This window comes from Cnephaeus nilssonii (assembly GCF_951640355.1).
Source record: "Cnephaeus nilssonii genome assembly, chromosome: 4".
Taxonomy (NCBI): Eukaryota; Metazoa; Chordata; class Mammalia; order Chiroptera; family Vespertilionidae; genus Cnephaeus; species Cnephaeus nilssonii.
The window spans coordinates 64,307,243-64,332,847 of record NC_137075.1 but is presented as its reverse complement, the minus strand read 5'-3'; the positions used below and the strand labels follow the sequence as shown (position 1 = coordinate 64,332,847).

At 47.9% G+C, this 25,605-nt stretch overlaps 2 protein-coding genes across 3 annotated transcripts in view; one reads left to right on the top strand and one right to left on the bottom strand.

Annotated features, from left to right (window-relative positions):
• Positions 1–5,793: 5,793 nt before the first annotated feature.
• OAZ2 (ornithine decarboxylase antizyme 2) lies at positions 5,794–19,320 on the top strand. The gene is given in 6 exon segments (XM_079769206.1): positions 5,794–6,003; positions 15,110–15,182; positions 15,184–15,264; positions 16,489–16,664; positions 17,714–17,799; positions 18,056–19,320. Coding segments are annotated over 6 exon segments (567 nt in total). The 5' UTR covers positions 5,794–5,983; the 3' UTR covers positions 18,187–19,320.
• Positions 19,321–19,453: 133 nt separating this feature from the next.
• Positions 19,454–25,605, bottom strand: part of ZNF609 (zinc finger protein 609) — a 214,254-nt gene continuing 208,102 nt past the window's right edge. For both annotated transcript variants that reach the window (XM_079769198.1, XM_079769199.1), the window contains exon 10: positions 19,454–24,922. The gene's annotated coding sequence lies outside the window, so the exon portion shown is untranslated. The remainder of the gene's footprint in view (positions 24,923–25,605) is intronic.

The window sequence follows — 25,605 nt, the reverse complement described above, 5'->3', positions numbered from 1 at the left end:
GGGTGGGAAAGATGGAGAATAAATGTGACCATTTTGGAGAAAGAAATGACAGGACTTGCTGTGATGGGTTGGATGAGAAGGGAAGAGGGGTGAGGAAAGAGGAATTCTAACCACAACTAGGTATCTGCCTGAGCAGCAGGTGACGGAGGGCTATGCCTGGAGATGGGAAAAAAGGGGAAGCCTAGGGAAGGACCAGGTTTGAGGCGACAGGTGGGATCAAGGATTTGGGCAGGTGAGGTTAGAGCCAGGCTGACCTGTCATAGCGCCTGTATGTCTGTAGGTTAAAGGAGGACGCGAGGCTAGACACACAGGTGTGGGAACCATCAGACCATGGGTAGTAAGTAAGTTAATGGGAATGAATGAGCTCATCCAGGGATAGAGAGGACAGGCAGAGGTGGTGAAAGTGGAAAAGGCCATCGAGAAGCAGCAGCCAGAGGCCGCTCAGGAGAGGACAGTGTCATAGAGGAGAAGAGCGGACGGTGTCCCAAGAGGAAAGCAGTGGTCAACTCTGTTGAGCATTCCTGAGTCAAGCGGCGGGACAGAAAGCCCGCTCTGGGCCAGAGGCGGCCCGGACGTGCGCAGCCCATGTGAGTGGTGGGGTGGGTGTCAGGTTGTCACGGGTGAAGATTTGTTGCTGTTGCTGTTATTATTTGTCTTCTAAATTTTTATTATGGAAAATGTCAAACATACATAAAAGTTAAAAGCATGGTTCAACAATGATCAACTCATATCTACTGGTTTTATCCATATCCTCTCTCACTTGTGTCTTTTTGGAGCTCATCTCAGACATTTCATTTCATTCATAAATATTTCGGTGTGTATCACTAAAAGATAAGGATTCTAGCCCTAGCTGGTTTGGCTCAGTGGATAGAGCATCAGCCTGCAGACTGAAGGGTCCCAGGTTTGATTCCGGTCAAGGGCACATGCCCGGGTTATGGGCTCGATCCCCAGTAGGGGGCGTGCAGGAGGCAGCCGATCAATGATTCCTTCTCATCATTGAATTTTATTGATTTTTTACAGAGAGGAAGGGAGAGGGATAGAGAGCTAGAAACATCGATGAGAGAGAAACATCGACCAGCCGCCTCCTGCACCCCCCTACTGGGGATGTGCCCGCAACCAAGGTATATGCCCTTGACCGGAATCGAACCCAGGACCCTTCAGTCCGCAGGCCGATGGTCCCTCCACTGAGCCAAACCAGTTAGGGCTGTTTTTTGTTTTTTATGTGAACAGTTTTTATGTCTTTGGGATGAATGCCCAGGAGTACAATTGCTGGGTCATGTACTGGTTGCATGGTTACTTTTCTAAGAATGGCCAAACTGGTGTTTTTTTTCAGAATGGCTGTCTTATTTTTTAAGGATGGGAGAGCATGCTTGTGTACTGGAGGGAAAGATGAGATTGTAGGAGCCAGGTTCTTGAAAAGAGGAGAGGGGATGGGCCCCTCGCTTCTGTGGAAAGATTAGCTGGTCTTCTGTAAAGGAGGTGGGGCATTCTCAGATAGGGGAAGGGAGAGACACAGGTGGGTGGAGAGGCAGATAGATTTGCAGGTTGTGTCAGGAATAAGAGCAAGTTCCCCTTTTCTTCTATTTCCTCAGTAACATAAGGAGCTCTGCTAGAGAGATATGTTGTACACCTAAAACTAATGTGATATTATGTTTCAATTATATCTCAATAAAACTGGGGGAGGGGAGTATGAAGCTACCCTTGGCCAGTGTGGCTCAGTTGGTTGGGCATCATCTGTGCACCAAAAGGTTTTGCTGGTTCAATTGTGGGCTAGATCCCTGGTAGGGGGCGTGGAGACAGCCAATCAATGCTGTGCTTTCACATCAATGGTTTTCTCTCTCTCCCTCTCCTTTCCTCTCTCTCTAAAAATCAATTTAAAAAAAAATGAGGCTAGGTCATCAGTTACGAAGAGAGGGTTAGAGGTTCTGCAGAGAAAAGGCATACAAGTTGTCTTAGAGAGTGGAAAAGCAAACTTATTGGAGAAATGTAGCAGGAATTCCCAGGCACTGTTAAGAGCCATTTGAGGGTAGGATGGCAAACATGGAATGAAGACAATCTGCCCGGTGGTGTGATTTTGCTTTAGCAAAAGCACTGAGGAGGCAGATGGTGGATTTATCCAGATTAAGGGTTTTGCCAGGCAAGCACCAAGGGAGGAAATGGGGCAAGAGAGTGGTTATAATGATGGATGATGGAAGTAAAGCTAAAAGGAAGGAACAAAAAAACTAGGCCGCCCTAGCCAATATGGCTCAGTGGATAGAGCGTCGGCCTGCAGACTGAAGGGTCCCTGGTTCGATTCCGGTCAAGGGCACATGCCCGGGTTGTGGGCTCGATCCCCAGTGTGGGGTGTGCAGGAGTCAGCCAATCAATGATTCTCTCTCATCATTGATGTTTCTATCTTTCTCTTCCCCTCTCCTTTCCTCTCTGAAATCAATAAAAATATATTTAAAAAACAAACAACAACAACAACAAAAAACTAGGGACAATGAATAGTGAGAATTTAGTGAGGGCAAGGAATGGGAGCTCATGAGAAGGGTCAAAAAACGATTGAGGGAGGCTTAATTAAGAAAAAGGTTGCCCTGGCCGTGTAGTTCAGGCAGTTAGAACATCGTCCCAATACGCCAAGGTTGAGGGTTCCATCCCCTGTCAGGCCACATACAACATTGAATGCATACATAAGTGGAACAACAAATCGATGTCTCTTTCTCCCCACACCCCCCCTTTCCTCTGTCTCTCTCAAATAAATTTTAAAAGTTAAACAAAGGTTGTGGTCAGAGAGTCTACATATTGGAAGAAGTATGGTTTTTGGTGAAAACAAAGTTGGTGCAACTACAGGAGCAGGCAGCTGCTGTGGTGTGAAAAATACTGCTGGGGTGAGGAGGTCAAGGAAGTGAGAGGAGGATGTTGGAGAGGCCATCATATGGATGCTGAGCTCACCAAATAAAACAAAATTTAGGGTGGAGAGAGGGGCAGTGAGCCAAGAGTCAAAACAGGGGTTTTGTAGGAAGGAGGGAAGGGTTTAGAAAAGGCACTGGCAGAGAGGAACATACCCACTTCCTGACTCTGAGGTACGTGGGAATGAGAGGAAAATGGCATTCACCTCAAAGGGCTGCTAAAAGAAGCAGTGTCCTTAGGGGATAGAGCCAGATTTCAGGTCAGGCAAGAGATGAAGGCAGCATCCTGAGAAAAGGCTGAGATATGGAAGAGTTTGCTGATCACAGGTTGCAGAGGGCACAGGGGAAGGATGCGGCTGGAAACAGAGGTAGGATCGGGGCAGGCATATTGCCAGAGTGATGAATGAAGTAAATAGGGACATGGGAATGATGGGATATAGCACTGTCCAGAACTTTCTGTGTTGATGGAAAAATTTTCACCAGGCAATACCATAACCACTAGCCACATGTGGCTGTTAAGTACATGAAGTGTGGCTAATGGGACTGAGGAACTGATCTTTTAGCTTTATTTTAATTAATTTAAATTTAAATAGCCACATGTGGCTAGAGGCTAGCATAGTGGAAAGCATAGGTTATAGGAAGGTGGCTCTCCAATTTTATCACTTGCTTGCCAGGCAGCCATCAGGGTGCCACGCCTTCAAACAGCAAGCTGTGGCAGAGGCCTTCTCACGCCTTCACCATGGAAGTCCAGACAAAGCACAGGGTCAGGCAACTCTGGGTCCAAGTAGCTGTTCAATAATTATTTATTGAATAAATGAATGGTATCTACCACTTACTAGCTTTTTTAAAATTATATATTTTTATTGATTTCAGAGTGGAAGGGAGAGGGAGAGGAGACAGAAACATGAATGATGAGAGAGAATCATTGATTAGCTGCCTCCTGCACACCCCACTCTTGGGGATCGAGCCTGCAACCTGGGCATGTGCCCTTGCCAGGAATCGAACCTGGGACCCTTCAGTCCGCAGGCCTACGCTCTATCCACTGAGCCAAACCAGCTAGGGCTAGCTTTTTGAATTAGAGCAAATAAATTAATTTTTTAGCAAAATCTCCCTGAGTTTTCATTCATCTATATAATGGGAGTGGGGAGCTGTATAAATTAGTGCTTTTAGCATGATGCTTAATAAGTGGTCACTATTACTGACATAATTTAGTTCTCAATGTTTTCTGATTGATCGGTCAAAACCGGTTCTTCAGGCCAAAAGATTACTTGTCCAGGGATGGATTGGGAGAAATGAGCCATCCCAGCTGCCTTGAGGGCCAGGAAAATTGCTCAGGACTCTGGGACTACGAGATGGGGTGAATCAGGGCTGGGTTTAATTGTTCAATTCTGCTCTGTAAGAATATTCCTACCTCAAACTTGGAAGAGCAGGTAGGGATAGCCAAGCGGACTAGGCGGAGGATCTAAAGTGAGCCAGAATATGGGACCAGCCTGGCTTAAATATCTAGTGATAATTTGGGCAGTTCTGGTATCATTTATCACTTCCCATTTGTGCTGGAAAAGCCTTAGTCTGGCAGCTTTCTTCATAATTTAAAAACCAAAAGCATGTTGTTTGTCAAGTAGAGCAATGGTACCCTGAGAGGGTTCTAATGTGGGACATTTGTGATTTGGAGCTATTATGAACTTGGGGTCATAGTAACCTCTGATCTGGAGTGATTGTGATAGCCTTTTCTATAAAGCACTCCTAATTCCCTGGTTACTTTCTCTGTGGTCTCCTTCAGATGGAGTACTTACCTCATATTGTGATGGCCTTTCTGCCTCTCTCCCTCTGGCCAGATTATGACATCGAGGCAGGAATTTTGCCTAGTTGATCATTGAGTATTCCTGGACTCTAGCACATGCCTGGAGCACATAGTAAGTAGCTGTTCAATAATTATTTATTGAATGAATGAATGGGATCTGAGGTGACAGTGCTCTGAGATAATGTGATCTCTCTTGTTTACAATCCGGATGGACTATGAGCAGAGTCCGGAGTTTTTTTTTGTGTGTTTTTAAAAAAAATATTTTATTGATTTTTTACAAAGAGGAAGGGAGAGGGATAGAGAGCTAGAAACATCAATGAGAGAGAAACATCGAGTACATGCCCTTGACCGGAATCAAACCTGGGACCCTTCAGTCCGCAGACCAACGCTCTATCCACTGAGCCAAACCGGTTTCCGCTGGAGTTTTGATGATTGTGTTGAGTGCTTTTGATGTGGCCTGCAATGATTGTGATGAGAGGTCCCTGCACCAGTGATCGTGACTTCTTGATAAGGACCACAGGGGTAACGAATGCAGGTGACTGTGAACAAGTTTGTGATGGTGCCTTCCACGCCTGCTGTCAGGGGCCTGTGATCCTGACCCACAGATACCTGGCTTCAGATGATCACCAGGCTTTGACCACTGACCTGAAATACCCCTTCAAGGTGCAGAGACTGTTGATCTCAGATGACAGCTGAGGCTATTGATTTGCCTTATGAACTGAGGTACCTGAGATCTGTGGGCCTGAGCTCAGTCTGGTAATGGTGCTAATAATGTGTCTAGTACTCTTAGAATTCAGACTTTGTTTAATAAGTACCCTCCCAGAACCTACAAATGACACAGCCCTTGCTTGGCTTCACGCAAACGAGGAGTCTAGATCAGGTGAAATACTAGGTATCTTTCCGGCAAAGCAGCCACAGCCATCCCCCAACCTTTCTCACCCGGACCCCCACCTCCCGCTACCGGCCCCCTGGTGCGCCTGCGCGGGGCGGGGCGGGGCGGTGCTTTGCCCTTTGTTGTGGGCCCCAGTTTCCCAGGACACCGCGCGGCGCTGGGTGGGGCTATGCAGATGAGCGCTTGGGGGCGGGGCGGTGGCGGCGGCGGCGGCGGCGGCCGGGGAGGGTCAGTTGGAGGCAGGCGCTTGCCGAGGCTGGAGGAGGGCTGTGAGCCCGCGGCCTGACAGGGACTTACCCCGCAGCGATCGGCCCCGCGCGCGCAACCCCACACCCACCCACTCATCCACCTACCCACTCCCTGCGCCGCCTCCTCCCACCCTGAGCAGAGCCGCCGAGGATGATAAACACCCAGGACAGGTAACGGCCCGGCCCAGGCTCCCCGCCCCCATCCTCCCCTCATCTGCTCCAGCGGCCTCCTCCACCCCCGCCCCCCAGCGGGGCCCCATCCGCCCCGCACTCGGACCCTTCCCCACCTAGCCTCCCCAGGCCGAGCCCCACTCTCGCAGCGGGGCCTCCTTCCGTCTCAGCGCCCCCTCCCGCCAGCCTTGCCCATCCCCCCCATCCGGGCCTCCTCCCCTGAAAAGCCCCAACCACCCGGGACTCAATCTTCCAATCAAGCCCCCATTTTCCTTCAGCTCCGCTGAACGGTGCCCCATGCCCCAAAGTGGATTTTCCCCTCATCCAGATTCTCCAAATTGTTTCCCATCTTCTCCACATCTTTCTCTCCCCCCACCCGCCTTTAAGTCACTTAACCCTATCCTTTGAATCTCTTCCCTCATTCAAACTGCGCCCTCCACCAAGACCTCTGTCTTATCCCTGTCTCCCCCTCCCACTCCGCAGGTCAGGCTGCATCCTTCAGTTCTCAGCTGGACCCATCGTCACATCCCTACACGCCCCCCCCCCTCCGGCCTAATAGTCTTTACAATGATGCCCAGCCCTCCCCTTAGTCCCTCACTCCAGCTTCATCTTTTCCCTTCCTTCCTCCCTCCCTCAACACCCCTTTCCTGGTTAGGACCCATTTTTCCTGTTTCCCAACCTCATTCCATTTATTTATCCAACACTTTGGACTTGACCCCTATCTTCCATCCTGTTCCTCTAATGGGGTTCCCCCAAACACTCTTCTAAACACTCCTGCCCTTTAAACACTCTCATCTGGAACTCATCTTTACTTTTACTCCTCTAATCTTAACCGAACCCCATCTTTAAACCAATAGATCACAGAACTCAACCCACCCTAGCTTTGATGGAAGGCTTACCCTCTTTCCCCACCTCCAGTGCCTCCATACTCTGGACACTGGGCCTTTGCAAGTTTCCTCCCTCAAAACCTGATCCTGCCTTCCCCTGTTAGTTGGAGAGAGAGGCTGTACATCTTTTTGAAAGAGCACCAATGGTTTTCTACACTTGTATCATTCATGCTTCCTCCTGCTTAAAGAGGCAGAATTCATCATTCAATTTTCTTCTCCACTTCTCCTTTTTCTCTCCAAGGCAGCTCTTATCTGCCATCTCTTCCTTAAACATACTTTGTGTTTCTGCCTCAAACTGTTCTTTGAAACTGTTCCATAATTCCTGATTCCCCACAATTAAATATATATATATATATATATATATATATATATATATATATATATATTTTAATGATTTCAGAGAGGAAGGGAGAGGGAGAGACAGGAACATCAATGATGAGAGATTGATCGGCAGCTCCTGCACACCCCCTACTGGGGATCAAGCCTACAACCCAGGCATGTGCCCCCTGACCAGAATGGATCCCCGGACCCTTCAGTCCCCAGGCTGACGCTCTATCCACTAAGCCAAATCGGCCAGGGCCCCACAATTTTTAACACCAGTTGCTTATACATCAGAATGGCTTCCATTTACAATTTGGGTCTAATTGTCTTCTGTCTTTTCCCCCCTAGATTTGTGCTGCCAGCTCCAAATTGAGTCTGAAGCTCATTAGTTCCCCATACCAGCCTCTCTGTCCCCAGATTTGGCCTTATGGCCCCTGCCCCTCACTTGGGCCTCATTGTTTTGCAAGCAGATCCATTCTCTGCAAATCCTCCTTAGATTGTGCCTTGGTTTGTTTAAAACTAGACTTTATAGTTCCTCTTAGAAACATAGTCTTCCTTATTGCTTTTCTTCACATAGGGCTCTAATTACCACTCAAGGTTCTTCTCAAACTTGGGGTTTCTTTCTCACTAAAATGGCCTCGAACTTGCCATTTCCCACTCCTTTAGCAGTACCATCCTTAGATAGTCCAGCTGGGTCTTTAGCTTTTCTTGTATCTCAGTGTTTCTTAACTAGGGCTGCACATTTGAAAAATCAATCACCTGGGCCCCACCTCAAAGACCTGGTGTAAATGGCATAGGGTGGGGCCTGTTTATTACATATTTTTGAAGCTCCCTGGATAATTCTAATATGCAGCCAGGATTGAGAAACGCTGCCTCCCCACCCCTCCCCAGAAGACCCTTCCCATCATATTCCTTTTGTGGGTGTTAGCCCTTTCTTAACTGGATAGGGCCTTGATTTCAGGGATTTCCTTAGTCTTTCCCAGGTGCTATCTGGAAATACCCAAGATACCTGCCACAGCCTTTTAAATTCTCCTACTTCTTGTTACTCAGTTCTTAACCAATAGCCATTTTCGTTCTCAAACCCTACCTAGCCCTCACACTTCTATTCCCTCCATGCAGAAAGAAATTTCACTCATGGCCTGTTTTTGTTTTTTTTTATGGTCCAATTTGACCCATTACCCCACCTCCCAAGCCGTCCACCTACAGCCCCATTCTGCTGTTACATTTTCCTTTTCCAAAACTCTCCATGTCCATCCCCCTTTGCAGTCCCGTCTTATTCCATCTTCTCTAACCCAGCTCCTTCTGGAGCTGAGGAGGTGGACGTGGATGTATATTTGGATTGTGCTGGATGCAAAAGGTATTATTTGTGGTAGAGAGGGCTGTGTGTTCTGAGGATAGACAGCAGGTATGAGAGAGGGCAGAATGAAGCACAGAGGTGGAGGGAGGCAGAGGAACCTATAGGAAAACGTTCTTTGCTAGTAGCCTTTATGTTTTTGTCTGGGCTGTGGGGTTTGGAAGGTGGTATGGTCTCAGCAGGCATTCTTTGGAGTCCTCATTACTGACGGTGAGGTTGAGAGACCTGAGTTTTTAGTTCTGGCTTAGCTAGTGTGCTTACATGTAAAAAGAGGGGGTTGCGTTTGCTTAACTTAGAGATTCCTTCCAGCTTCCTAAGTGGTAAAACAGGCTTGCTTTTCTCCAGGGCCCTTCCTTAGTGTGTTGGTAATTTGAGGGGCTTGGCTGTATGACAGGCAGGTGGAGGGAGGAGCCAGTTGGCCTGCCAGGGCCTGGGCTGGAGCAAGGCCTGGGATCTGGCTCTTCCACTTTGGCCTGGGGGTGGGGTGGTGTGTGCAGGGTGTCTGGTTTCTCTGAGTTATGGCAATCCTGTTTCCATAGCATGTTTCCCAGCCTCCTCGGGCCTGCCTCTCACTCTGTTCTAAAAGGAATCCTGGTAGAGCCTAACTGGGGATTCTGATAAGAGCCGGATGTTCTTCCCCTCCAGGGTTCTTGGTGTTTTGTATCCGCAGAGGGGGGGAGCTGGCTAGAGTTTAGTTCCCATTGGGGGAGGGGGGAGGGGGATGGGTTTTCCAGCTTCCTTGGCTCCAGTGAAATACCCAAGAGGTGGAGGCTTGGTTTCCGGGAAGAAACAGTTGCAGAGGAGCCGGCAGTGTTTTGAAAACAAGGCTCTTCCTTTCCCGTTTGTTCTGGTTAGTCCCTCCAGAATGTCAGCAGTCCTGCTGGTGCGGGAAGGAAGAAGACACAAATACAAGCACTTTTATTACAGTGTTTGGACACGAGGTTTCAATCCAAGGAAACCAAGCTTCGAGGCCTTTCTCCTCCTGGATTTGGGGGGCGGGGGAAGATAGGCTCTGTCTAGGTCTTGCTTTGTACCTGTGACAGTCCAGTATGTGAAGAGCTTGCCCTGGCTCCATATCCATATCAGTCTGTGTCTGATGGGCTTTGAGGAGAAGCATTTGGTTCTTTCTGCAGGTGGTTTTTCTTGGGGGTGGACAGGGCACAAGAGCACATCAGAGCTACCTTGAGCATCTTACTGCATAGTTCCCTGGTAATGGAATTTCTTTCTCTCCTCCCAAAGAGTTTGGTTTACTTCTTATTTATTGGTACTATGGCTTGTTGGATGTGGGGTGGTAGGGAGAGCAAGTTTTCCTGTTATGTGCCTTCAAGTTCACCCCAGAGAGGGGGAGAAAAAAGAGACTCGTAGTATAGTCAGGAATCCCCCCAAATTGGAGGTATACTTCAGAAAGCATTGCGAACTAATAATAGTAATTCCTCACTCTGCCAAGAAATCCAAATTTAGCCTCAGAGCTGCTGAGAAATATAAAAAAGGGGACTGAGGATTGGGATAGAGGGGTGATGTTACATATGTGCATTTCTGGGGGGAGGGGAGTAATCCATCCCTTTTTGAAACAGTATGTATGCATGTTGATTCCAGTTGGCGCCATGGTTTGGAAGGCTGTGAAGCCTAATGGGTAGCTATATGGCCAACTAGGCGAGCAAGAATTTTGTTACTTGAAGTGAACAAAACAATTTCCTGTTAGCAGCAGCAGAATAAAGTGCTGTAAGATAAGCCTTAAGAAAATTTCCTAGGCCTTTGATACTATATAAACAATGAAGTGATTCTATCCTTGGAAGAGCTGGAACTGGGTGATTACTTGACTATACAAAGTAGATTGAGGTACTTAAAATGTAAATTTAAGGTCTTATTTTAAAGCATGATTACCTAGCTATCCACCAGTCTCTGGTAGCATATGTAATTGTGCCCACCTTTGGCAGAAGATGTAACATTATCATTTGTGTAATAAGCAAACCTCAGAGGCACAGAAATTCTAGCTGCCACTGTGTTGTTTCTTGTGGAGAATCAACCAAAACCCAGTTTTGATTTCAGTCTGTGATTCAGAGTGGTGATGTCATTTTCTTTAAAATCATGCTTAGCAAGTAGACTCCCTTTGGCACACAGAACAGCCCTACTGAAATGACTTATGCCTGGCATCTGACCAGGCCCCCTTTCTCATATGGAAAGGGGATTGGCAGCTGGAAATCAGCCTCTACACACACCCTAGACTGGAGGTGGCCATCACCTCCCACCGTTCTTCATATTTCGTTTTAGCTAAGTGTGACGGCGGCCCTGGTTTGGTCCCTCTTTGTGTAGGAACTAGTCATCAGAGACCTTCCAAGTCTCAGTCAGAGCAGCTTGTATGAGGGAGTCAGGACCCTGCAGTGTTCTAAGAAGCCAGAGACAGGAATGGGTCAGAAGAGGAGAAAGGAGGAATGAATGCAGAATGTTTGGGAATGTGGTTTTTATGTCTTTTCACTTGATACCACAAGGTAGTAATACCAAGGCCATCTGACCCTCCTCTGACATGTAATAGAAACCAGAGAGAAAGGGTGCAGACTTGAACAAGCTCAAGCCACTGATTCAAGTAAAACATGGTCAAAAGTATATGAAGGAGAATATCAATTCAAGTATTTGTTAGATTTAGCTGAATAGAAGTTAGCCACAGAATTACTTTTACATTAAAACTTTATGTAGCAGGCTGTACCTTGCTTTGAGCACAGTAATTATAAAAATAAAAACTGACATAGTCACCTGGCTGGTATGGCTCATTTGGTTGGAGCGTTGTCCTGTGCACCGGAGGGTCGTGGGTTTGATTTCTGGTCAAGGCATAATACCTAGGTTGTGAGTTCAATCCCTGGTCGGGGCACTTGCGGGAGGCAACCAATTGAGGTATCTCTCTCACATCAATGTTTCTCTCTCTCTCCCCCTCTCCCTCTCCCTCTCCCCGCCCCCTCTCTCCCCCTCTCCCTCTCCCTCTCTCCCTCTCCCTCTTCCTCTCCCTCTCCCCCCTTCTCTCTCCCCCTCTCCCCTTCCCTCTCTAAAAATCAATTTTAAAAACACCAACAAAACCAAAAAACATGACATAGTCAACTAGAAGTGATTTTGATAGATCCTTTATTTTTTCAAGAGATTTAAGGTTACCTTCTTTAAATAGTAAGCATCCTAGAGATTTAAAAATAGGATTTGAATGATAAAAATTTGATTTACCAGCAGCATTCCCCAGGAATATATCTCCATACACTGCCTGTCTATAGCCAGTGTATGAAATTATAACCTAAGCACACTTCAGACAACAGTCACAGAATGCTTTAAATTAGAGGCAGCAGGATGGGGTAAGTTGGTAGCATTCATGTGTCCCGAGGAGTGTTTCCAAGGTCCTGTCCAATAACTGAGAGAAGAAAAGGCACCAACAGATCAGCTCTAATCTCCCATCTCTCTTCTGAATTGACTCGGATACCTGACACCCTCATTTCCAGCATGGTATACTCTTTTCTTCTCCAAAAGCAGGACCAGCCTCTCTGGATGTTTGGGTTCAGTCTAATACATTTGATTCTCCTTAATCAGCCATGATCTTTTCAGCCTCAAGACTTGAGTTTGTTAAATCATCCTTTTGGTGATAGAGATTAAACCAGTCCTGCCTCCCAGTGGAGTGAGCAGGATGTGAGGAAGGAGTGGAAAAGCAGGGCATTGGAACCAGTAGAAACATGACTAAACTGAATATGAAATCCAACCTGGCTTGGATCTTGTGACAGGAGGACTTGTGTTTAGAAGCCACTTTCTCTTGTGCTTAAGTTCCTCAAGATCCACTTTTTCTATTGAGGTTGGTGGCATATTTTGCCACAATACCTTTTGAACACTAAAGTCAGTACAAGAAGAGAAGGCCATTGCTGGCAATTTTATGCCCCTTTATTTCTTTAACTACCACATTCGTACCCCTCTCCCTTCCTTTCTCACATCAGAAATGATGATCTATAAAAAACCTATTTGCCATTCATAGCAAGTAACTAAAAACAGATCTATTATGATATACGATGAAGATAATTATTGTGATCTATCTACTAAGCTCAGCCCAAATCCCAGCTGTTTCTCTTCTGGAACTGGAACTGGATACCCACGTGGGGGCCTGAAATACCCTTCCACTCCTACTTACAAACACACTTACACTTGGTTTCTCTATAGATTTTGTGGGGAAGGAGGAAAGAGTTCCCAGGAACCTTGTGTGTGATTGGGGAAGTAAATGATTTGTTACCACGGAATAGACTTCTTGCATTTATTTGAAGAGGATTGAAATCAGGATACTAGACTTATCATGAGCTCATACATTAGTGCTAGACACAGGGCAGGCCCTAGGGATTCATTCTAGGAAGACAGAGGGGATTCTGAATCTATAAAAGGGAAAACCCACCTTATTCTGAACTTTTCAGTGGGTTAGCTCCATTGTCTCTGCCATTTGCAAGTAAAAATTAGCTCAGAATCAAGATTGTGGTTGGAATGCAAGTCAGGAGTTGAATGTAGCTCTCCCATCTAAAAGCATTGAGGAATAATTTCTCTGGAACTAGGAGTGTTGAAGTTAAGTGACCTAGCACCAGAATTCTAGAATTGCAAGGGCCTTCCTTGGGGATCTGGTTGTTTTGTGAACCCACACAGTTCTGGTATATGAGGCCACATCTCATCTGTCTACCCCATAGGAGGTTTGTCCAGTACTTAGTAGCGCCACTGACCAATACAAGCAAGCCAGCTTTTTTCAGAGGCCTGAAGTGGTCCCTAGGGAATGAGAAGGAAACAATATCATGTGGCTGTGTGTGTGCCTTTGCTTGGGGGAAATCCTCTCCCTTGTCTTGTTTTCCCCAACCTAAATACTCTGTTCTATCCCTTAACACACTGGAAGGGGGGATTAAAACAACTCATTGTCCCTAGAAAAAAATAAATCCCACCCGTGAAAACAGTAGCATAGTCCTCAGTCATGCCCCTTTTCTTAGCATCTCTCAGTGAGGCCGAGTGGTGGGAGATGAGGATGCCCTGAGACTTTCTGGAGGAGGCAGGAGGTGGTGCATGTGGTTATCACCCGCAGGTATTGATGTTTTTCTGGGCCCACTGACACTACCCTGGGAATGTCATCTCCCAACGAAACTTCCAAGTATAATTTCAGGCCCCCTGTTGAAATCCTTGAGAACAGAGGAGCCAAGCTAGAGTAGTGATGAGTTTGAACGTCCTGTCTCAGCTGGAATGCTTACACAGGTCTCTGAGTAGTGAGGGTCTCAGGGGGCTGGTCCTTTGGTTATGGTACCGTTGTCAGGTTAGGTGTGAGTTCAGCTTTGTCACTCTGAGCTGAAGTGAAAACCCCCAGTCTGGCATGCAGTGCCATATAAAGCAAAGGACAGAATGAAGAATGGTGCCTCCTGTTATTTTACCGCTGGTTTTCAGGGGGGAAGAAAGCCTTGATTTATAGCATTTGTTGATGTAAATACTTCCTTATAGTTGATTCAAACTACCAACGTGACATCGTTAAACACCCAGTTGGGAAGAGATGTGCACAGTCAGGTGAGCTGGCTGAATCATGGTGTACATGCACAGACAATTTACCTCTTGCATTGTTTCACTTGCCCTTGGCCTGTGGACTGAGCTACATGCCAGCCTAAGGAGCCATTAAATTGGATTCAAAGAAGGCAGTGGAGCAAATTTGGAGCCCTGTTGGGTCCACCTAAAAATCATGGTGGCCAGTAAGGGCACATACCTCCAGATGATTATTGGCTTCCAGCATGTGCATCTCTTCCCAGCAATCTCCCACCCCCCAATATATACACACTTGAGTATCCATCCTGACCATATAAACATTACCTAAACTCCCATGCCATGTCAGATTCTAGCAACGAAAGGCAAGAAGCCCAGCATTTGATGGCATACCAAAATGCCATAATATTCAATATACCACACTACCCTGTACTAGGGTGCACCTCCTCTCTGGGAGCCAAATCCCTGGATGTAATTTAGTTCTCAACCCTAGATGGATTTGGGTAAGTTATTTCTGTCCAGTTACTCTGTTTAGATCAGGGAGGAGGCCATCATTGGAAAAGTGGCCTTGGGAGTTCCTCAGTGCACGGTACCCAGCCCACATGACTCCTGAGGCCCATATGCTCTCCAGCCTAAAGTAATAGTGTAGGCTTTGTGATTTGGCCACATGGGTTGCCGAGACCCTGCTGGGTAAGGAAAGGTGCTGCTGGAGGGTGTAGGGCTCAGCCTAGCAGGCAGGCCAGGATCTGGTTCCTCCCAAGGTCTGCAGCACCACTGAGATCTGTTTGGTGTTTGACAGGTGCTCTTCTGGTCACATATCCAGCTGGACTCCCTGTGCCTCTGCAGGACGGTGGGTTCCTTGCCCTTTAAGAGCAGACATAGTTCTGAAAGCTGAAGCTGTAAGGACTGGCCCAGTGGTGTAGCCTTAGAGCAGTTGCTTAGGGAGAGCCAGGGCAGGGATTGGGATGGGATGTTGAGTTAAATCTTCATGTCTTGGTGTTCACTCTGTCACATTCTCCATCTCTTGCAGTAGTATTTTGCCTTTGAGTAACTGTCCCCAGCTCCAGTGCTGCAGGCACATTGTTCCAGGGCCTCTGTGGTGCTCCTGATGCCCCTCACCCACTGTCGAAGATCCCCGGTGGGCGAGGGGGCGGCAGGGATCCTTCTCTCTCAGCTCTAATATATAAGGTAAGGAGGACCCTGGGGTGGAAGGCTTGGAGCAGAGACTTCTCAGACTCCATTGTGCTGCTGCTTAAGGACAGCAATCACTTCCCTTAATCTGACTCAGGCCAGGCCAGTAGGGGGATTGGGAAGGACTCTGAACTGTGGCTTCTATGTGGCTTTTGGGGAGTAGTAGTAGATTAGCACCAAGCAGACACCCTGCCATCTTCTTGGCGGTCAGCACTTCAGTGCCGGTTCAGGGTCTGGAGTGGGAAGGGTGTGAGAGCTCTTTCAGGTGCTACTCCTTCCTGTTTCTCTTGAGAAATACCAAGGAGCAGTTTTCCCATTGTCTTCTTTATTTGGCATTCTGACTTGTCCCTTACCAGCCTGCTTGGGAAGGTGGGGGCAGGGGGGAGGCAGCGTGGTGGTTTATGGTAAGGAGAGGGCGCCTTGCATCTCAGTCACCTATCACCCTGGTAGCATATGGCACAGCCCAGGGGCTTTAGAGAACCCTGAGAATCTGCCTGGGAATGATCTGGGCTGGGGCAGCCAGCCCTTTGCTGGCTTTTGCTCTCCTGTGATTGAGGCCTAGAAGTTAGTTTAGCTTCACCCTAAGACTAGCTTTGAAGGGTAGGGTAGCAGGGCAGCTGGGTGTTGGTCTCCTGAGATTGTGGCCAAGACACAACATAGACCCTGCTGTCTACCTGGAAGCAGGCTTTGGTTAGTCTGGGTCCCAGTCACCCCTCACACATATTTTGTTTCTAATGTTTCTCTTTCAGAGGGAAGGAAAAAAGTATGGTGCTGGGGGGGCATGCATGGGTTTTGACTTAGGGAGACCTGGTTAACTGCCATTACTAGCTGTGGAGCCTTGGGTCAGTTGCTTAATTGTTCTAGGCCCCTAGTATCTCACATTTAAAATGGGGATATTATATGCCTACTTCAAGTGCTTGTGTGGTCATTGACAAATGGGAAAGCACTATGCACAGTATTTAGCATCTAGTGGGCACTTGGTAAATATTTCCCTTCCCATCATGTTGGCTTTTAGCCAACATCAACTAGCCTTAGTGCCTAATGAGTGATGGCTCTATTTGGCTAGCATGGCTCTGTTTAGCTCTATATTTTCATGGTGCCCTCAATCCCATGCTACCCTGAGATTGACTATAGGGGCCTCTCAGCACCACCCAGGTAAGGGGAGCCTACGATGTGGCCAGAAACAGTAGTAACATGGTCCCTGGACTAATCTCTTCCCAGGACGAGAAGCTCACTGTGACCCAGGACCTCCCTGTGAACGATGGAAAACCTCATATCATCCACTTCCAGTATGAGGTCACCGAGGTGAAGGTCTCTTCCTGGGATGCAGTCCTGTCCAGCCAGAGCCTGTTTATAGAAATCCCAGATGGAGTATTAGCTGATGGGAGCAAAGAAGGGTAAGGAGCAGGGGCTGGGGGAAGGGAAGGAGCAACTGGGGAAAGAGGTCCCATTCCAGAGAAAGGGATACGCTTACTGGGGAGAACCGAACAGTAGGGAGTCTGCCTTCTTCCCTAGCTCTAGGCCTCCCAAGCAGATACCATTTTGAAACAGGTTATTTTTACCCAGTAAAACAGGCCTGCTGTAGCTTATAATTAAAGCATATCATTATCACATTAACCAAATCCCTGTCATTAATCGCTCCATGGTTCACTCTTCCCAGCAGACATTAAATCCTTCTTGAGCCACCATACAGTGGTGCAGTTCAAAAGGCCAGGAAGCTCAGAGATCCGATGGGATTTCATTGTATGGGCGAGGCCTCCCAAGCAAGTCAGGTGTGTGGGAAACAGTCCTGAGGACAGAGTTCTCTTGAGTGGCTCCAACCTCTTGAAGAACTTCTTTTTGGCAGTGTTAGGGCTCAAGAGTCCTTCTCAGCGGCAGGTAGTCATCAAACTTGGCAACTTTGGAAGGCCCCTGAAAAACTGGGTTCTCTTCCTAGGCCCCATATGTCCTGTGAACTGTATTAAGTTGGTCAGAGGAAGAACCCCTATTCCAGAAGAGATAATCCAGTTACATTTTTTTTTAATTAATCCTTACCTGAGGATATTTTTTCCATTGAGCTTTAGAGAGAGTGGAAGGAAGGGGGAAAGAGAGAGAAACACCAATGTGAGAGAGACATTGATTGGTTGCCTCCTGCAGCGTGCCTCAGTTGGGGCTGGGGATTGAGCCTGCAACTGAGGTACGTGCACTTGATGAGAATCGAACCCAGGGCTCTTCGGTTCAAGAGCTGACACTAACTACTGAGCCAAACCAGCTAGGGCTCAAAAACATTTTTCTTACAGATTGTAGCTTATTTTTTCTGAATTCAGAGCTCCTGGGGTCTTGCAATAGAAACTCCCTGAAGTTTCTCTATAATGTGGCTGTAAGCCTCAAAAAAGCCTTTTGTGTGAGTAGGCAGGTGGGAAGTCTAGAGGTGGTAGTGGGCCTGACTTTTCTTTCCTTCTTGCAGATTGTTAGCACTGCTAGAGTTTGCGGAAGAGAAGATGAAAGTGAACTACGTCTTCGTCTGCTTCAGGAAGGGCCGGGAAGACAGAGGTGAGGAGTTAAAGCAGCCTGAGACCTACTTCCCAGAAAATGGGGTCTAGGGAGGGGAAAGGGGGTTCCTATACAGTGAGGTGGGGCTCTTGAGTTGGCCACACAAACCTGGGCAGTCATGGGGGGTAGTGCCCAAAGGGTCTTTTATTCAAGGACTAGTGCTTTTTCATTCCATTTTTGTTTTGGGTTTTTCCTTCATTTGACCCTACCCTTGTGTTTCTTATTAAAATCCTTTTTACACTCTTGTCTTTTGCAGCTCCACTCCTGAAGACCTTCAGTTTCTTGGGCTTTGAGATTGTACGTCCAGGCCATCCCTGTGTACCCTCTCGGCCAGATGTGATGTTCATGGTTTACCCCCTGGACCAGAACTTGCCCAATGAGCACTAATGGTCAGAGGATGCTTTGCCCAAGAGCCACAGTGGGGAAAGAGGGAAAGTTAGGCAGCCCTGGGACAGAGGAGGGGGCCCCTCGCTGTCTAGGGAAGGACGCTGAGGGGCTCAGAGTGAGGGTTGCCTATTGTGTTCTTGGAGTTGACTCGTTGAAATTGTTTTCCATAAAGAACAGTATAAACATATTATTCACATGTAATCACCAATAGTAAATGAAGATGTTTATGAACTGGCATTAGAAGCTTTTTAAACTGCGCTGTGTGATGTGCTCTATCTAGCCTAGGGGGAGGACATTGCCTAGAGGGGGAGGGACTATCTGGGTCTGGGGCAAGACCTAGAGGGTTGGTGGGTAGCACTGTCAGGCTCAGGCTCCCCAGCTATTGGGCTTTCTTTTTGGTTTTTAAGACGTGTGTATTTTCTTTCCTTGCTTCCTGTCACCCCAGGGGCTCCCGAGTATAGGCTTTGCAGCCCCATGTGCAGCAGTGTCCTCAAGTTGTTTTTTGACGCTCCACCTGGGCTTCTCTGTGTGCATTTGTGTCCGGCCTGGAGAAAACAGGTCTGACCCCCTCTTTCTTTACAGCTTCGTGTTATTCTGGCATTTGGTTAAACTGGCTTAATCTGTTAAATGTTATCAGTGCATTTTGAATAGGGGCATTCAAGTTCACTCCCACCACCAGGGCTTTCTTTGGGGTGCCTGGGCCCTATAAAAGACTAGCCAAACTCCAATTCTCAGATCATGGCCAGGAGCTGTTGCTACTGGCTGCATGGCCTAGGCCCCAGCATGTCTCCTTCCTAGGGTCACAAAGAGCAGCGAGGAAGAGGAATAGCGACTCAGGGCCTGGGATTGAGGGGGGAATCTGTTCCTAAGGACTGGATGCCTCTGCTTGGCTGAGTGTAGTGCTAACTGTACCCCCTCTCCCCCCAGCAGGTTGTGAATAGTGCCCGAGACCCTGCTCCACAGGGCCTGGGGGTGAGACTGGGGTTGTAGAGGTGGCCTGCCCTTTTCTGTTTTCAAGGTACAGCTTGTTCTAAGGGGAGAGGAAGGGGGAGAGACCTAGTCTGGGTGAGGGGAATGGGGGTGTCAGGGAGGCAAGTGTGTTGTGTTACAATGTCAATAAACTGATTTAAAGTTGTGGTTGGTCTGTTCTCTATTCCTGCACCAGGACCAGCTTCCCACCACTGCTGTCTTTCGAGTCTAGAGCCTGACCTCGTAGGGGGGTGATGCATGCTTCTCAGGTAAAAAGCTGCAGTGCGCCAGGGCAGATGAACCAGCCGAGGTCTCTGGAGCCACATTACACTGTAAAATGTGGGGTTGCTAGGAGTCTGGGACATATTGCCAGAAGCCCTTAGAGAGTCAGGTGTACACAGCAGCTTCGTCCAGAACAGAGGCTGTACACCCAGGAGTCAAGTTCTTCGTAGGCCTTTTGTAGAGAAGGCTGGTCCTGGAACCAGGTTCTGGCTTTTGCGCCGACTGACGTTCCCATTCCTGGAGGTGTCTGAAGGAAGCAGCACACGCCTTCCTTAGGAAGAAGGTTTTCTCCCTTTGGAGCCGAGTGCCCTGAGGCCTGGCTGCCATCCTGATGGAGGCATACCCCCAGTCTGATGATGGATAAGCTCTCAGTGGCATTGAAAGGGCCACTTCACAGATGACCTCTTAATTTGTCAAGGGCTTATTACCATTTCTTTCCTCTTGCTTCTGTTTTCTCAGGTGAAGTGTGGGCCTGTTCTACCTCCTAGAGCTTTGGACCTATCTGCTGCTGAACTGTGGCTGTCTTTACTTTCTTTGAGTCTTTGGCCCATTTTAATATTGTTCTTTGTGAAACTTGTTTTCACACTGGGCCAAGTCATTAACCGTGGACCCTCCCTGGTATTCATGAAAAGAAGTGAGCTTAGCACCTTACCCCTCCACAGTTATTAGTGGAAGGTCAGCCTAGAGACATTCAATTGAAATAAGGACCTGAAGATGTCTCCACTGAGCAGATAACCCCTAGAGGCAGCATAAAGGCGGTGACTGAAACGAACGAGATTTAGAGCAGATTACGTGAATGCTAACAATGGCCAAGTTAATGTAGGCAGTTCAGATTTCAGATGTTAAAGTCAAACCCAAGGAATCTACAAGACTGGTGAAAAACCAAGACAAGACTCGGCCCTTTATTATCCCCAAAGCTAGCAGAATGGACAGGAAACACATCAGATTTTGCTGCCATCTACTGGTGGATCCTCTTAAACACAGCCAGAATTGGATAAAATCAGAAACCCAGACAGTTAAGAATTCCCTTTCAAAAAGATAAGACCACTAAGAGGAAAGAAACATGGTAAATCCCCCAAATCTGCACTCCAATTAAAGCAACTTAGAAGGTAGACTATTTTGGGGGATGATGGAGTTGGGGAGGGGAGATAATGTGAAAGGCAAACTAGTCTAAATTTAAGAATAGGGACATTAAAAACTTTATTCAATAAATACAACAAATAATTTAAAAATATACTTCAATTCCAAACCCAATTAAGAAAAGGAAGCAGCAAGAAAGGGGAAAAAACGGAGGGGAGGAGAAAATCATGGAAAGGAGAAAGTTCAAGAGGTGGAACAATGATTGGGTTGGGCTGTTTCCGAATGTACCACCCTTCGAAATTCTGATCAAATGCTCTTGACCCATAAACATTTAGGGCTTGTTCTGATGGGGTGGGCAGCCACAGGAATCCACCAGCAGGGAACGATTTTCTGGTATCTGGATTAGAGCACCCTGGAGGCTGGAATTGGGGGTTTTTTAAGGAGTTTCCCACTCTTCCTAAAAAACCATCTGTTCTAACTCCCAGGCAGGTTGAAATAGTGCAAACTCTTAGGCAAAGAGCTCCCCGCTGCATAGTTTCACAGGTACGTATCCAAAACCAGGGTTTCTGGGACGTCCCAGAGTACCCAGGAGTCCAAAGCCACTTGGGTGAATGGGATCTAAGGGGAAGGAAGACAGGAGAGGCCAGGGCACAGGTTAAAGCTTCTGGGTAAGGCAGTGGCCAAGCTGGAAAACACTGCTGGGCAGGAAGGATTGCGGGGTAGGTAGTCTGGACATTGGATTCAACAACTTGCCATCAGCCAGGGAAGGTGGAGCTGAGGATGCATATGGAACAGGACCAGGAAGATAAGGAAAGCTGAGAGAGAATGGAAAGGTGGGGAGGAGGGAGGAGGAGACAGCTCAGCAGCAAACTCCAGGAGAAATAACCAGCAGCCCTCACAGATTTGTGATTGTCTCTTAAAAAGATTTATTTTTCTCTTCTTGCCTGAATGTACAAAGGCAAAAAGAGTACAGTTTGTATATATATATATTTATATATATATATAAAAAAACAAGGAACTTGGTAATGTACACTTTACATAAGGGAAGAATCAGGAAGACTGAAATTAAATCCAACAGAGCAACGCCAATGGAACAAAAGCTATGAACAGCAACACTGCCCCTCCAGCCCGGGCCTCCAGCTCGCCCCAACCTGCTCCCAATGGGGGCTGAGCACCAAGGCAAGCGGGTGGGCTGGGGCAGGAGGGGCTGGGATGGGGTTTGGGAGGGGCTCAATCCCAGGAGGGGCCCATGGCAGAGGATCATCAGAAAACTTCCTGGGATGCCCAAGGAATAAAACAAATAATAAAGGCCCAGAATTATGGGGCCAACTAGCTGCCCAGTGGAGTCTTGGGGGCATCAGAGTAGACAGTGGGATGGTGATAGGGTATATGGATAATTAGTGACATGGGTGACCTCAAAGCCCGTATAAAATAACTCTTAGCCCTTCTGCAGTCTTATCCTCCCACTCCTGAGGCCAAGTCTTCCCACACCCACCGTGGAGCCTGGAGGAAGAGATTTAAGAATCACCACTTCATTTCATGGGGTGCCCTCTTAACCCTTCTGCTTGTGGTCCTCTGACCTTGAGATGTGTGGAGAGGATGAGATAAGAAGGAAATTGCATACATGTACATACACATGTACCAACGGGGAAAGGGGCTGAATGAGGAAGAGGAGGATGTGAATCTTGAGCAGCTCTCCAAGCTTGGCTGTCTTTCCCTCTAGATTCTCTGGGGAACCTGACGAGATGTCTAGTAGAGGCCTGGGCTGGGGTGGTGCCAAGAGAGCCTTGGTCTGGTGGTCTGGGCCCTTAGCAGCAACCTTTTCCAGCCTATGCTTACGGAGTGGGGTGGGGTAGAATGGGAATCCTTGCTTCGTGTCTTGTCCCTCTGGCCAGGTCATGGGTGCCACAGGTACCCTCACCTGTGTTCCTCCTCCCCATGTAGAGAGGCTGGAGGTGGGCAGCAAATCCTTCACTCAGCGCTCATCAAGGATCTGTTTCCTCCTTTGCTGCTGCTGCTGCTTTGTGCTATTCCAGGGAAGGAAGATTGGACCTGGCAAGGATCTGAGAGCAGGAGGATTAGGGATCAGGAAAAGGTGGTGCCATTCTGCCATTCCTGGCTTTTACCTGCTCTTCTGGGCAGTTCAGCTTCCACTCTTCAAGGGAGACTTGGATATAAGGATCCAAGAGCCAAAAGTTTAATAGGGGAAAAGAAAACAAAAGAAAAAAGCTGTTCCCTTCTGTAGAACCCAAGGCTGCCCTGCTAATACGGAATTTCTTCTTCTCTGTGTTACAGAATGAAGTGGAAAGGGCAGGAATGCAGACCATGCCTGCCTGATGGGGGAAAAATTACTTTAAACGGTTTCTTTACAATATGTACAGATCACGCTGTAAGCCAGCGCCACAGTTACAAAACACACAACAATATTTAAAAACAAACAGGAACAGAGACAGGCCCTTGGCTTCACCCCACAGGAGTGTGGGAGGGCATAATCAGGCTGAAATTCAGTCATCCTCCTAGTGGTGACTCAGGTTAGGTGGGGTGTCACTTCCACGGATGAAAGGGGTGTCACTGTTCAGAGCACTGCCTGCTGGGGCAGCAGGAGGCAGAGGGAATGATGGAGGAGAGGGAGGCTTCTTGGGGCCTGCTAAGAGGTCTAAAATGGTGAGATTTTTTGGACGGGCTCAGAACCCAACTTGAATAAAAACGAGAATGTGAAACCTAGAGGAAAGGTCTATAGGTCAGAGGGGCTCCTCTTAGGCAAATGACCCTGAGCCTCTAGATCTAGGGCAGGGCTCTGGGATCTTGGAAAGCAGCCTTTGCTGGACAATGTGCTAACTGCCTCCACCTCCATGACCCACGCTGTCAGAGCTAAGTACCTGCAAAAATGGTCACTCTGGCACTCTGGTCACTAATACCCCTGGTGCCTAGGCTGGTGTCTGTCAGTCTTTATTTTCTCTCCATCCAGGTCAAGGACAGATAGGAGAGGAGGAGAACAAAGGGATGATACCTCAAAAGCAAAGTAAGAGCTAAAGCTTCCCACACCACGGGGAAGGAAGTGACTCCAATAAAGCTACCAAAGCATTGTCCCTTCCCAGTACAAAGAGCACAGAGCCTGGACTGAGAGAGCAGAGAAATGTCTGCTGCCTCAAAGCACAGCTCCCACTGAGTACACTTTGTGGCTCAGAGGAGTAATGGCTTGAATGTGTTACCCCAGGTCTAAGGAACACATAACCTCCTATGGTCAGTGTCTCCTAAAACAAAAATGTGTGTTACAAAGACACGGCTCATATTGGCACACATGGGGTTATAGACTGAGCTATATAAAACCATATACTTGTATACAGAGGAACCTGGCTGTATATATTTGTGACCCTAAATGATGGCTGAATGGACAGGACATCTCTTAAGAACTGCCCCCTGGGCCTTGCCCTGAGGACCCTGGCAGACTCCGAAGCTCCCCAGGCCGGGGAATACTATTTTACCTGCCTGAGTCTTAAGAGCCAAGCAGTGGAAAAGAAGAGGAGAGATCAGTGTGAGAATCCCCCTGGGCACAGGGGTCAGGAGGGAAAAGAGAAAGGGCCAGGTGTTGAGGGCTAAGAAGCAGCAGGACTTAGTGGGGATGCAGTTCTATTTCACAGACTCCATCATGCTCCAGCTCCAGCTTACTGCCAGTACCCCTGGGGAGCCCTGTGCTGGTGTGGGGACCCCCAACCCTCTGCCTGACCAGCAGCCCAAGGCCATGCTGGGCAAGTACCATGGTCAACCTTTCTAGGCTGGGCTCTGAGCATTTATATGTGCTCATGTGAGAGGGGAGAAGTCTTCATGTTTGAAGACCTTGTTTTCACAATTATAGAGAAAACAGCCCCCAATTTCTTTCCTGAGATTCTAATTTCTCCACGTGCTGTCAGTTCCCAGGGCTCAAACCACTGGGGAGATGCAGGATCTGGTGATGGTGGTAATGACGGTGAGAGGGAATGGCTGCTGTGCTGTCTTCAGACCTTACCCAGTGCTTGGGGTCCCTCCCTGGGTGGGGGCTGGTACTCCTCCGGCAGCTGACCAGGGGTTGGGGAACAGAGCAGTGACTTCTCTGGGCTGAGGCCATGTTCCCCTGGTTGCTCCCCATGCCTTCATCTCCACAGAGGCCACAACAGTCACAAATGTGGCCGAGAGAATAAATATTTTTGCTAAGTACCAGCTCTCCAGCTCCTGAGGAAGAGGGAGGGTGGGGGAGTCCGGGACCTGGTGGAGGCGAGATAGCCAAGGGTCTGCCTTCGGTCATGGTGGGAACACGGCAAACAGGATGATCAACACCATTTAACTGATGTATTAGTGGCACCTCCAGCACCTCCTTGGGTGAGCCAGTCCGGCCCGTGAAGCTGACTTTATCCCGGCACTTGGTGTTCTGTAAGGGAAACGGACAGATAACCAGGCACTCAGCGGCTGGCACAACAACCACAAGGTGGCGCTCCAAGAAAATGAACTGTGGGGGAGGTAGCTACTGCTCTCCCTAGAGCAGTGGTTCTCAACCTTTCTAATGCCGCGACCCTTTAATACAGTTCCTCATGTTGTGGTGACCCCCAACCATAAAACTATTTTCGTTGCTACTTCATAACTGTAATTTTGCTACTGTTAAGAATCGTAATGTAAATATCTGTGTTTTCCGATGATCTTAGGCGACGCTGCTAGCGGTTCTCAACCTGTGGGTCACGATAGGCTAGCGGTTCTCAACTTGTGGGTCGCGATAGGTTGAGAACCGCTACTAGGGTCGCCTAAGACCATCGGAAAACAGATATTTACATTACGATTCTTAACAGTAGCAAAATTACAGTTATGAAGTAGCAATGAAAATAGTTTTATGGTTGGGGTCACCACAACATGAGGAACTGTATTAAAGGGTCGCGGCATTAGAAAGGGTGAGAACCACTGCCCTAGAGGATGTGTTCCACAGCTCCTCTCAGAAGCACGTGGCCTCACGGGAGACTTGTAACTAGAGGCTTGGCCAAGGTTCCACCATTTCCAGACTGCTGACCCAACACAGCTATCCCTCACCTAGGCTCCACAGGTACTCTGTGACCCATGACAGTT